We start from the raw sequence: 14,021 nt of genomic DNA on the forward strand, positions 1-14,021 counted from the left end.
CTGTCCCTCAGCTCTTCAGCTCAAGGCTAGTGCTCTACCACTTGAGCCACAGCGCCACTTCCAGCTTTTTTCTTTTTGCTTATGTGGTGCTGAAGAATTGAACCCAGGGCCTCATGCATGCAAGGCAAGCGCTCTACCACTGAGCCACCTTCCCAGACCATCTTGAGACTCTTATCTCCAATGAACCACCACTGCAGCTCAGTGGTAGAATGCGAGCCAAGAGCCAGAAAGCTCAGGGTCAGCACCCAGGCCCTGAGTTGAAGCCCCAGGACTGGCACAAATAAATAAATAAACACATAAATGCTACAACTCCCTTCCCCCTTCTTCCCTCCTCCTTTGCAATGCTAAGGGTGAAACCCAGGGCCTTGCACATGCTCGGCAGGCACTCTACCACTGAGATACACACCAGCTCCTGTTTACAGAGTATTTGTTTAGCGTATTCTGGACTGTGCTAGAAATTGAAAATCTATATAGAAGATAGTCTAGAGACAATTTTAAGTATAGAATCTATTATCTGAAATTCCAAGTTCTAATTCTATGATACAAAAGGTTTTGTATTATTGGGGTTTGAATTCACGGCCGTACTCGCTTACTTGGCTTCCACTTGAACTACACCTCTAGCCCTGCTTTTGGATCAGTCTCTCAGACTTTTTTGGCCTTGAACCAATAGCTAGGATTAGAGGTACTGCATTTTCTGTTTGTTGCTGTTCTAATAGAAAAAAGGTTTACGTTTGGTGCCAAAACTTGTTTAAAGAAATATGTAAACTCAATTTTATTTAGCTAATTTATTTATTCATTTCATTTACATACTTGGTTAATCATATATTTTACTGAAGTATGGTAATATGTTTGGAGATACTGGCACAGATATCCAACAAGCTGTTACGTAAGTTTCATTTAACTAACTAGCTTTAAGTCTGAAACATTCTGAATCCCAAATATGTTTGATTTCAGCATTCTAAATAAGAATTACATATTTGAACAAACACTAGAAACTATGAGCACAGTGATTTTATCAATAACGGAAGCAGTATTCAGTTGTCAACAATCTAATTAGTAGTAGTAGTAGTAGTATTGGTCGTTGTGCTGAGGACTGAATGCTCAGGGCCTTATATAAGCTGGGCAAGTGCTCTACTACTAAGCTACAAACTAAGCCGTAATGTAACTTTTAATATGCTCACTATGAAGAACACAAGTAGGATTAGAACAGTGCACTGGCAGCTCAGACAAATGATACCCTAAGACTTCAGGAATTCCTGGTTCCTGACCTCCTGTTTTATCCCGCATCCTTCCTCCAGGAAAGCCACAGACACTAGAATTCTTCCCCAGGGAAGAAGGAAGCAGAACCTCCGCTCCGCAAAGCCAGCCATAAAAGTTAGAAAGCACTGCCCTAATCCTCCCCTACCTTGCTACTTAAAAGCTGTCCATAAAAGATTCTCTGACCTACCTTGTTGGACTGAGCTCATGAGACCCCCATTCCACAAGGGAGCCTGCCTCATACCCAAAAGGGAGTAAGATTCAAAGAGAGGCCAGGAAGAATCTGGACAGACAGGCCTCGATACGTTTCCCTCCCTCCCACTTATATTACACCAGATCATATATATCATTTTTGTATCATCATATTTCTGCATGGCTGTCTTTATGCTTCATTGAACTGAGGCATAAATATGCAGTCAACCTGGCCGGGCACCGGTGGCTCACACTTGTCATCTTAGCTACTCAGGAAGCTGAGATCTGAGGATCCTGGTTCAAAGCCAGCCTGGGCAAGCAAGTCCATGAGATTTATCTCCAATAAACCACCAGAAAACCGGAGGTGGTGTTGTGGCTGAAGTGGTAGTGTGCTGGCCCTGAGCTGAAGAACTCAGGGACAGTGCCCAGGCCCAGAGTTCAAGCCCCAAGATGGACAAAAAAAAAAAAAGAAAGAAAATGGCATCAACCTTGCTCTTTGGGTCTTAAATCTGAAGGCTCCCATGTCATGTAAGACTAAGAGCAAATAAACCATTACTCTTTCTCCTGTTAACCTGTCTTTTGACACCCTGTATGTCAGCAGTGACCAGTCAGGGTAAGCAGGATGCACATCCCTTTTACTGCCCGGCAATGGCCGTGAACTGTAGCTGTTGTTTTTTTCTGTGACTCTGCAAAGGGAATACAAACATCTCTTTTTTGAAGTTAAGATTCTGAACTCACCCTTTCGCTTTTCACCGAGCCAGTAACATCATCATCGTTGAGGTGGCGCTTGAACTTGGGGGGCATATTTCTACTCACACTCTTCTATTTCCCAGCAGAGGCAGTATTCACCCTAAAGAGAAAATAAATCCTATCAAGCGGGAAACCTTTGGCCGAGGGTAAATCTCAGCGGCAGCGCACAAGGCCCCGTGTGCTGCGGTTCTCCTCCCTGTCACCACTTTAGAAACGCAAAATCCTTCAAGACAAGAGTATACTTCCCTAAGAAAATACCTGGAGGAAATGGGTCTCTTTAGGAGTTTGTAAAATGAAAGAAGGGATAGGGGTGGGTCCCTGAAAATGTTTTGCTCAATGATTTTATCTTGTAGTTGATGACAATCTTTCCTCATTTTTAATTAGCTGGGTAAGCAACGATTCTGTTTCCTCATCTAAAAAAATAAGTCATTTCTATGCTTTTGCATAAATTTGGGTGGTCACAAGATAATGCACACAGAAACATTCAAACTCATATTCCATTGGTGCTGCAGGAAGAGGGCTAAGTTTTGTAGGTACTAGTGAGATAGTGTAATGTATTATAATAATTATATATTTGTGTATATATATTCACTCACAAAGTAAGAGTACTTAAGCTCTGTCTGTCTATCTGTCTATCTGTCTGTCTATCTACCTACCGTCCTACCCACTTGAGGCACTCCTCCTGTTTTGAAGGCAGTATGGGGAAGTCTCGCGTGCTCCTGACTGGCAGCAGACGGCCCCAGCGTTAGAATGAGTGCTCCAGCAGCAAAGACCAGGGCATGATTAAAAGGCTGGGACATCTCAGCCCCCTCAGTCTCTGGGCTGCAGGTTGAGTTGACTCCCAGTGGCCAACGTAATCCAGGAGACCTACAAATGAAGCTTCCTTAAACATCCAAGAGGCGGCACTCCAGAGAGCTCCCAGAGAAGTGGACACACAGTGTTGTGTGAGAGTGGAAGTGCGCGGAAGCTCCAGGCTCCTGCTCCTACACCTTTCCCTAGGCACCTAAGACATCTATCTGCCCACACCCTTTGCCGCATCCTTTACGCTAAACCAGCAACTTAGGTGTCACCCTTAGTCTCTAAGACTAGCATTGCGATTGCCCCAATTTGTAGCTGATCAATCAGAAGCACAGACTGAACCACTGGAGGCTTGTGATCGGGTCTGAAGCGGAGGCACCCGGGAGACAGCCTTCAGCTTACAGCATCTGACACGATCTTCAAGTAGATCGCATCACAAGTTGATTTCTGCTCAAAAATCGGATGCAAAACTGCTTGCTTTCTGGAGGAGAGAAATCTTCATATAAAATGTGGGATTTAATGGGAGGGTCTTGTTATGAGGAAGAAGAAAATGAGTTTTCATACATTAAGCTTAGATTAAACAGAGTCCGTTTCCTTTGCTATCTCATAGACGTTGATATGCTAACATGCAGTGTGATTTTACAGGGAAGTACTTGCATATGAAACACCATCAAAATTTTCTCAAGAATGGGGCTGAGAAGGTGGCTCAGTGGTAGAGCGCTTGCCTTGCATGCTCGAGGCCCTGGGTTCGATTCCTCAGCACCACATAAGCAAAAAGAAAAAAGCCGGAAGTGGCGCTGTGGCTCAAGTGGTAGAGCACTAGCCTTGAGCTGAAGAGCTGAGGGACAGTGCCCAGGCCCAGAGTTCAGGCCCCACAACCGGACCAAAAAAAATTAAAAAAAAAAAAAAAAGAATACACTAGAGCAGGAAGTGGCGCTGTGGCTCAAGTGGTAGAGCGCTGGCCTTGAGCTGAAGAGCTGAGGGACAGTGCCCAGGCCCAGAGTTCAGGCCCCACGACCTACCGGGAGCCGGTGGCTCACCCCTATAATCCTAGCTACTCAGGAGGCTGAGATCTGAGGATCACAGTTCAAAGCAGCCCGGGCAGGAAAGTCCGTGAGATTCATCTCTAATTAATCATCAGAAAACTGGAAGTGGCGCTGTGGCTCAAGTGGTAGAGTACTAGCCTTGAGCAAAAAGAAGCTCAGGGACAGCACCCAGGCCCTGAGTTCAGGCCCCAAGACTGGCAACACACACACACACACACACACTAACGAAAGATACCTTGTCTAAGGCATGTGCAACTTTAGGTAAATAGCCCGGGTTGTGTCATCTGCAAATGGGTAGGCATTACTTAGATTCTGATTTAATTGTTCTGAGATGCTGTGAAATAGTAAGCCACGGAGGCCTGGGCTGGTTGGGATGCAGTGGCTCTGGAATGGACGCTTCTTTGTATTGTGGCTGTGACGGCCACTGCACCCAGACCCTGAACTTACCTTACTCCCTCTTAGGGTTTGTCTTGTGTCTGCATATCTGCATATGTTGGGGGTGGGTCTTACCTGCTTTGCTACCTTCACTGATTGGAACTTTAGCCAGTTACAGTCTCAGTTCTTGGACAGTTTAAGGAAATGTGATTATTGCGCAGAATGGGCATGTCACTGTGTAGCTTTTATGAATATCTGACTGCTTTCAGGTTTCTTTTCAGCCACAATCCTTTCGTGCTGCTGATTGTTTTTGGTTTCATTGCTTATAGATGGGATATTTGTGCGTATGTGCCTTCCAGAGCTAGGGTTTGAACTCGGCTGGGCGCTGTCCCTGAGCTTTTTTGCTCAGGGCTAGCATTCTCCCACATGAGCCACAGCTCCACTTCCAGCTCTTTGGGTAGTTAATTGGAGATGAGAGTCATGGACTTTCTTTCTGGGCTGGCTTTGAACTGCAGTCCTCAGATCTCAGCCTCCAGAGTAGTTAGGATTACAGGTGTGAGCCGCTAGCACCCAGTGGGAGAGGATTTTTTTTTTTAAGCCATACCATCTACTCACCTGAATACAGCCCCTTTGACTATCCCCAACATCTGTGAAAACTTAGAAAATGTCATTTTACAGCAAATTTTGAATCAAATAGACCAGTAAGCCTTAAAGATTATAAGTAGCATTGAGAATCAAAACTCCAGTCAACTCAAGCTACTTGCTTATTTCCTCCCCTACCTTATTTCTTCATGACCTCCATTTCCTCCGATGTTATTCATTTAAGTTTCTTTGTTTTCTGTTTTCCATTGTGAGACCTTGTTTCACATATATGTGAACCTGGTGTCCTCAGTAAAGGAATCATGTTGGGTTTATTTTTCTTTGTTTTATTTCGTTTTAATGAAGCAGCAGCTATGTTGTAACAGATAGGTAAAGTTCATTTGATCTAGTAATTTGACTTCTAAACTTTATGCCATAGATTTATAAAAGGGTTCTGTAAACAGTCTTTGCAGATTTTGTGTGTGTGTGTGTGTGTGTGTGTGTGTGTGTGTGTGTTCTACAGGGGCTTGAACACAGGGCCTAGGCACTATCCCTGAGCTTCTTTTGCTCAAGGCTTGCACTCTACCACTTGAACCACAGTGCCACTTCCAGCTCTTTAGGTGATTAATTGGAGATAAAAGAATCTCATGGACTTTCTGCTAGCTTCGAACTGTGATCCTCAGATCTCGGTCTCCTGAGTAGCTAGGATTACAGGTGTGAGTCATAGATGCCCTGCTGAAGATTTATTTTCTAATAGCAAGCCTGTAGGGGAAAAAATCTCTTAACTTTCAAGAAATAGGACTTTTGAAAAATAAGTATGGTATATCCATGAATGGAATAGTACACAGTCACCGAATGAACCAGATAGATCCATATGTACTGGCATGGAACTCCTCTGTGGTTTGTGGCTGTAAGGTGAGAAAAACAAGGAGATTCTACTTGTGTCACATTCACACACAAACGAGGAGAGCTGGTAGTCTAGGAACTGAATTGTGTTCCTTCTGAATTCACACACTGAAGCCCTTTCCCCGGGTGTGTTTGAAGATGAGACTTTTATAGCAGTGACTATACTTAAATGAAGTGTGCATGGTATGCAAGTTTGCGGACAGAGAAAAGAGACTGGGGACAAGGTGAGGAAGCGGCTATAATTGGAGGAGAGAAGTCTCCCCAGAAACCAGCCTCCATCACGAACCTTTACCCTCCAAAACAGAGACAATGAAATGTTTAAGAAGCCAACCAGTCCATTGCATTTTGTTATCACAGTCTTGGAGCCTTTCCTTGATGTCTGGTGCTTAATACTTCTCTCAAAGATAAAATGGCCACCATCTACCAAATGCCTGGTTGTATGCTGTTTTTATGATCAACACATACTCTGTATTTCCGCATAACAACCCACTAGTGTTCAATATCATTTCCCTCATTTTATTGATTAAGAAACCAAGATTCTGAGATGGCTTTATGTAATTTGTCCAAGGTTAGAGAATGGGCGCATGAGTCAAGGTTGCAGAGTTGTAAGCTGAAAATAAGGTGGGATAAACACTTTATCTAATAAGTAGACCACATACTGGGCCTAAAATAGAAGGAAGGCAGACACAGAGGCAGAATCTATCACACTTCACACTTGGGAGGATCTTACTTGATTTGGGAGGCTTTCTTTTCCTGAATGTCAAATACAACTTCAATTTCTTAGTGCTGTGGTGCAGTCCCCGTCAGCGCCTCCTTGACCTCTTATCCTTCCGACTAAGTGGACTGTAAAGGAAGACAGAAAGCAGGATGGTGAAGTCTTACTTTTTCTGCACTTTGACTTTTCTTCTTTCTCCCTTCCTTTTCTTTTTCATTTGGTACCAGTCCTGGGGCTTGAACTCAGGGTCAGGGCTCTGTCAACTCAGGGTCTTGAGCACTTTTGCACAATGCTAGTGCTCTACCACTTGAGCCACAGCTCCACTTCTGGCTTTTTGCTGGTTACTTGGAAATACAAGACTCATGGACTTTCCTACCTAGGTTGGCTTCAAACTGCAATCCTCAGACCTCAGCCTCCTGAGTAGTTAGAGGTGTGAGCCACCAATACCTGCTCTATACTTTGAAGAGAATAACAGCATTCTCAGAGCAAGAGAAACCTCCCAACTACTCTGTATGAAGAAGAATCCAAGGAAGAGTGAGTGTATACAACCATGTGTACACAAGCATGTCTTAGTCTGCATTATATTGCTATTAGAAACCACTGGAATCTGGGTACTTTATAAGGAAAAAAATGTTCCCTTAGCTAAACTGTGGAGCTTGAGAGTCCAGCATCCGGCAGGTTTATCAGTTTGGCCTGTGATGAGCTTCTCCTTGGTTACAACATGGTAGACGGCACATAGTAGTGGCACAGGTAATGGCACGTATGAGGAGAGGCCACGTGGTAAGACAGGAAACCAGCACCGTGAGGCTAGGTCGTGTTCCTTGGTTACATTTAACTCTGACACCAATAGCAACCCCTTCCAAGAGCAGAGCCCAGGGACAGGGCTCTCTAGGCTGGGGCCTATGTCACTCCTGGTAACTGCCCACACTCAGCTCCACCTCTTAATCTCTAAGCAGAGTATTTGAACATAAGTATGCTTCTGGAATTATAAGGGTGCAAGCTAGATTGAACTGATTTCTTTTTCTGGTCCTGGGACTTGAACCCAGGGCCTGGACACTGTCCCTGAGCTGCTTTTGTTTAAGGCTAGTATTCTACCACTTGAGCCACAGTACCACTTATGGCTTTTTCTGATAAGAGTCTCACAGACTTTTCTGCTTGGGCTGGCTTCAAACCACAATCCTCAGATTTCAGTCTCCTGAATAGCTAGGATCATCTTTTTGTTGTTGTTGACGGTGGTGGTTAAGGGGTTTGAACTCAGGGCCTGGGCACTGTCTATACGCCAACAGCAATTTACGGTGGTTTGCTAGAGATAAGAGTTTCACAGACTTTGCTGCTCAGGCTGGCTTCAAACCGTGATCCTCATATGTCAGCCTCCTGAGTAGCTAGGAGTGAGCCACCAGTATCTGGCAAACTGATGATTTTTAAATTGCTCCTTTAAATCAAGGACTCTGCTTAGATTCCTTTTACTTCTCCTGATACTCTGCACAGATTAATCACCCAGTAAATATTTGTTGAGCTGGTTCTAATTTTACAAAGTTTTCTTTCAAGAGGAAAAGATGAGGGAAAAAAAGAAACTAAGGAAAGTGAAAGCTAGAATAATTCTGAATCCCAGGACATTTTCAGCACAGGTTTAATTTCCCAGACACCAAAACAGTGTATGTTGGGGGCGGGGAGAGGGGGGAGGAGGGGCGGGGGGAGAACATCTCTGCTTCTAAAAAAAAATTCTGTTTTAAGACTATCACCTGCACTTAATAAAATATCTTCAGATTCTTTTGCTCACCTCATAAACAAGATAATGTAGAATCTCCCCATTGTTATAGATTTGCTGCGCTTTTCTGCACTGTTTGATTATTATAGATGGGTTAAAAAGGCTTTGGGCCTATTGGCATTGATTTCCTCTTGGGGAATAAAAATTTGTGTCTTACAATGATAAAATGAATAAAAGGAAACGAGATAATCACTTTAAAGCACTGCCAGTATCCTTGTCTTTAACTAAATGGAATCTCTTAGGATTCCGCACGGACACTCTGCCCATCCTCTCTGAGGGTGGCTAAATTTATAGGGGAAAGAAGTGCTAAGCTCGTGGTACAAGTCAATGTCAATAAACGTGTTTCTTCCCCCATCCAAGGTCACAGAGCCTTGGAATTCTACTCAGGCATCCCTAGACTTAGAATGTCTGCTTTAAATATTTCATCCTTTTCCATAAGGTTTGGACAACTCCAAAGGCAAATCTGAACCTAGAAAAGCTGCGGCAGTGGTAGGTCGCAGGTGTGGACGAGGCCACCTGCTGGCGGCACCCGGCTCCCGGCTCCATTGCAAGCATCTGGCTTGCTCCTAGCACACAGCGCCCCTCTGCAGTGCCTCGCACCATTCCTGGGTGGAACCGACATTTAAAAGTCGTCTGAGACAAATCTTGCCTTGGCTGAGGTCTAGCAAAGTGGTAGAGTGTGTCCTCAGCACGCACACGCTCAGTCTTCCGCAGCATCACACAAACATCTTGCATTAACCGAACGGTCAAGTTTTTCCGGTGTGGCAGCCCTGAGACGGGGGCGTGGGTTTGCCTGACCCTCAAAATAATCCCAGGAGACACACGCCACTCCTTCTGGTGTGCAAAGACTTGGGTGGTGGTGGTGGTGGTGGTGGTGGTTGTTGACGGGTCTGTCACTCAGCCAGGTGTGCAGTTCGGAATGCAGACCCAGTTGCTGTCCTTGCAGACTTCCTATTGTAGCAAGAAAAAAAAACTGACAAAAGTAAATAAGTTATGTAATTACAATTTGTGATGAGCATTTCAGAAAGAACAAACAAGTGTCTGAGGCAGACTCCAGGGGGCTGTAAGGGAGGTATCTCTAAAGAGAGCACTTTGAAGCTGAAGCCAAGGGTAGGAAAAGCAAGCAATCACTAAGCAGCCAGGGGGAGGGTGTTCCTGGTAGAAGGACAGCCAGAACGAAAGCCGTTAGGTAGGAAAGAATTTGGCACTAAAATTTATTTTAAAAAATAGTGTTAGGCGCTGGCTTCGGCAGCTAAGATCGGACTGAGGCAGAGGTCAGCCGGCCCCCACGAGGACGGAGAGCAGATTTGCTTTAAAACTTACCACCTTAACTGTTCTCTGCGATCCGATATCATCCCCTGCTATTCCCTGTCTTTACCAAACATCAGGCGCTGTCCTACCCTTCCTCTGTAAAGTGTGTACGTGGGGGGGACAGTCCTGTCACATACTACACTATCAGTGAACCTTAAACACATTATACTACAAGAAGTACATTAATCACAGATAAATAGTGCACAGCTCCACTTGCCATGAGGCTTCTGAAGTAGCCAAATACATGCAGGTCGAGAGCAGGATTGTGTTGTGCAAGATGAAAAGTCTTAGACACCTGTAGCACAACCAGGTGAAAGTAGTTGATACCATTCATCTGTACACTTAAATACAGTTATGATAGTAATAATCCCAAAGCAGAAACAATCCAGTGCCCATCTATTGCCAAATGGATGCACTACATCCATCTACACAGGAATTCTCCTGTGTAGAGTATTATTCAGTCATAAAATGGACAGCCGCGCTGTTACCTACTATATCATGGATGAAACTTGGAAATATTGTGCAAAGTCATAGAAGCCAGTCACAGGAGATGACACACGGCCATTCTGTTTATGTGAAACTTCCAAACCAGACATCTAAAGAGACAGAAAGTGAGGGACATCTGGGTTTTGTGGAACAGAAGGAGGCCAGGGAAATAGGATTAACGATCCCAGGCAGGTTCTTTTTGTGGTTATAATGATGTTCTGGAGCTGGGTGCTGGTGGCTCACACCTGTCATCCTAGCTACTCAGGAGGCTGAGATATAAGGATTGCGATTTGAAGCCAGCCCTGGCAGGAAAGTCTGTAAGACTCTCTTATCTCCAATTAATCACAGAAAAATCCAGAAGTGGAGGTGTGGCTCAAGTGGTAGAGCGCTAGCCTTGAGCTGAAGAGCTGAGGGACAGCGCCCAGGCCCAGAGTTTAGACCCCATGACCGGACCCCCACAAAAAATTTTTTTTACTTTGGGTTTTGAATGGATTATTGTGAATAAGACATGAAAACAGGCCATCAGACAATAGACCCTGTCAGGAAGTCTCACAAAATTCACACTCTGAGAAAGTAGTGGATTTTTCTAATTCCAAACACCATCCTCTGTGCTAAGTAGTTTTTGCATAAATAGGATTTCCTCTCCTGCCAGCTGTATCTAGAAATACCACATTATATTCTCTGAAGACATTGATCTTCTGAATTTTCAAACAGTATAGCAAGGAGGGAAGTTCCTTATACTGGGGAAGTCTTTGTACCAAGAGTCGGATCAATGAGGATAAAAATACGCGAGTAAAAGATGCATCAAGGAAAGTAAAAAGTTCTGGCACTGTAATTTGAGATTCTCCTTAGGGGAAATAAAAAGACTTTCTTCACTCTCATGGGCAAGAAAAACATTTTATTTGGGGGGAAGGATTCCACATAACTTTTTTGTTGGACTAAAGGGAATTTTTAAAAACATTCTTTGAGGGCTCAGGATCCGAATATTGAAGAAAAACATGTTGGGTGGAGCACTTGGATACATTTTATTTATTAAATTCTGTTTTGAAATCCATTCTCTTGGTGGTGAAAAAAATATTTTGTTGTGTGTTGTGGACAGAGATCATCCAAAAACAGGGGGTGGTGGTTACATGAGGTGCTCCTGACTGAGAGTGACGGGTGGAGAGTTTAAGAGAAAAATAAGTTGTTTTGTAAGTGCTTTTCTTTTCTTTTTTCTTTTTTTTTGTCAGTCATGGGCCTGAACTCTGGGCCTGGGCGCTGTCCCTCAGCTCTTCAGCTCAAGGCTAGTGCTCTACCACTTGAGCCACAGTGCCACTTCCAGCTTTTTCTGCTTATGCGGTGCTGAGGAATCGAACCCAGGGCCTCAGGCATGCAAGGCAAGCGCTCTACCACTTAGCCACCTTCTCAGCCCATATTTCAATTTTTTAAAATGGCATTAGTGTACAACACCACTTGGGGTTTTGTGTGGTAAATGGATTGTTGTAAACAAGAGATGAAATCAGGCAATAGAGCTGGTGAAGAGCTTCACAAAATTCATGCCTTGAGAAAGATCCACAGGGGGCCTGGAGACCCTTCTTGGGGTTCTTGCCCCAGACACAGGCCTCAGAGACTTTCTCTCCTCTGTCCCCACTTCCCAGTTCTTTCCATGAATTGCCTCTTGGCCCCAAAGACCAGCAACTTCCTATATATGTCCTTTCCTCCTCTCAAAGAATACATATGCTTTGCAGTGTAGCCCTATGAGGAAATCTGTACACCCAGAATAGAAAGCCACCGAATGAAGAAAATCCTGGGAATCAAATATAATACCCAGTGGCAGTTATGGCTGACTTCACTCCCAGTCACAAATGAGACATTTCCATTTATTATTGATCAGTTTGAGTGTGTGTATGAGAAACCAGTTATAACCATCTCCTAGGATGACACTAACTAATGTTGTAGGCAGAGGGATCAAGTCTGCTAATGTGAAAATCAGCGCCCTAAGTCTGAATTTCCTTCCTGTAAATTCAGAGTATTATATGAGAAAGATCCTTAGCAAATGACAAATGTTTTATGAATTAAGAAACACTATTCTCCCAATCATAAGAATCTAATATTAGTTTGAGAGTGATTTCCCAGGTCAACCTTTTCTTCAAGAAATTGTTGACACCCAGCTAATAAGAAGGTATAGTATTACCCTGGAGTTTGGTGCCTGTCTTGTTATTCCAAGACACAGGAACTGTTGATTTCTCAACATCTCAAATGTGGAAAACAAACCTATTTTACAAGATGGCCAGGATGAAATAGTTTCTAGTATTATATGAGCCACTCCCTGTACACCAAGGAGAGATGCCCTTTACTCAGCGTACAGCCCGCTCCTGAAGTACGCTGTGTCCCACTGGATGGCTGTGGGAGAAGGGGAGAGGTCTGAGTGCACACAGGACCGCGTGCGGGGTGAGGAGACGGGCGTGCACGCTGGTTCTGAGTGTCGCTGGCACAATGACCGCCACATTCCTCACAACTCACCCTTCTACAAATGATGCCCCATCTAGCGGGCGACGTGGCAACCAGTGTAAGGGTTGTGGCCTTCATTTCCTGCCTCCAGCAAGTCACCAAACACTTCAGTCTTTCTCAAGCATAATTCACAGATAACTGTCTTTCCAGCTATCACCACCCTGTTCTCTGTTGGCTTCTTGTACCTTGAAGGCTTATTTGTTTGGAATAAAAGGCACCCCAAAGCCTGTTTGACGCAGTTTCTCATTTGATCAGCTGCTGCCACGGTAAACTTCTGCCCCAACCTTAAATTTCCTTCTTCCCTTCCTTCTCTTTATTTTTAGATCTGAGACCTGGACTCAAACTCGGTACCTTAAACTTTTGTTCATTGATGGGCACTACATCAACTGGGCCATGCCTCCAACCCTATGTTCCTTCCTTTCATATGTATTTTTTTGTTTTAGATTTTTATTGCTACAGTCATAAATTGCCAAAAACTTAGTGCCACAAAAGGATACACGTATTAGCTTGTAGTTCTCAGAAAGCTGACACAGGTGTTGGCTGGACAGGAAAACCCGTGTCCTTCTGCAGACATGATAGGAGAACTTTCCTTCTCCTCCTTTCTCGCTTTCCTGGGCGTAGGGCCCCTCCCTCCCCCAAACCAGGCCAAATCCTTTTCATCCTGTCCCATCGCCTTTTCTGCCTCTCTATTTAAAAAGACCCTTGCCCTGACACTGGTTTACTCAGACAGTCTAATCTTCCTATTTTAATATGAACTGATTAGTAACCTTAATTGCGGCTACAGCCTCAATTCTCTTTTGCAATGTGGACGTCTTTGGAGGGTTATTATTCTGTCTTTAAGATGTTCCAGCCTAAATGATCAGAAAAGTGCTTAGCTTCTCATTCCTTATTTCACAGCTAATTTTAGTAGCAAACTGTACACCCTTATCAAACTTTATATATGTTAGTTAAGATTAACTTGAAAATTATGTAAGTCTGGGTTTATAGTTTTGGAAGTAAACTCGACAATATTAAATGTCCTTATATAAATACAGTCTTTATTTTAAATCACACAGGTAATATAAAGCAATCTAATAATAGAGAATAATAACAATAATTAGGGATTTTAAGAAAACAAAGCACTGCAGCATCTAATTGACTTAAATGAACCATACTCATTATGGTTCATGCCTATCAATTAGATTTCCTATTTTTGGTCTGAGACCAACACTCTACCACACCCCTGCACACCTCCCTGCCACAGCCACACACACTCCTGCACACCTCCCTGCCACAGCCACACACACCCCTGCACACCTCCCTGCCACAGCCACACACACCCCTGCACACCTCCCCCACAGCCACACAC

The 14,021-nt window shown here is 44.0% G+C and overlaps 1 protein-coding gene across 1 annotated transcript in view; it reads right to left on the bottom strand.

The window, feature by feature from the left end:
* Positions 1–2,617, bottom strand: part of Vamp4 (vesicle-associated membrane protein 4) — an 18,855-nt gene extending 16,238 nt beyond the window's left edge. Inside the window, exons 1-2 of the mRNA XM_013015558.1 lie at positions 2,458–2,617; positions 2,188–2,299 (exon numbers count right to left, since the gene is read on the bottom strand). Coding sequence (XP_012871012.1) covers positions 2,188–2,253 — 66 coding nt within the window. The 5' untranslated portion in view covers positions 2,254–2,299; positions 2,458–2,617. The remainder of the gene's footprint in view (positions 1–2,187; positions 2,300–2,457) is intronic.
* Positions 2,618–14,021: the final 11,404 nt, after the last annotated feature.

The sequence above is a fragment of the Dipodomys ordii genome, unplaced genomic scaffold (genome assembly GCF_000151885.1).
Source record: "Dipodomys ordii isolate 6190 unplaced genomic scaffold, Dord_2.0 Scaffold27, whole genome shotgun sequence".
Lineage (NCBI taxonomy): Eukaryota > Metazoa > Chordata > Mammalia > Rodentia > Heteromyidae > Dipodomys > Dipodomys ordii.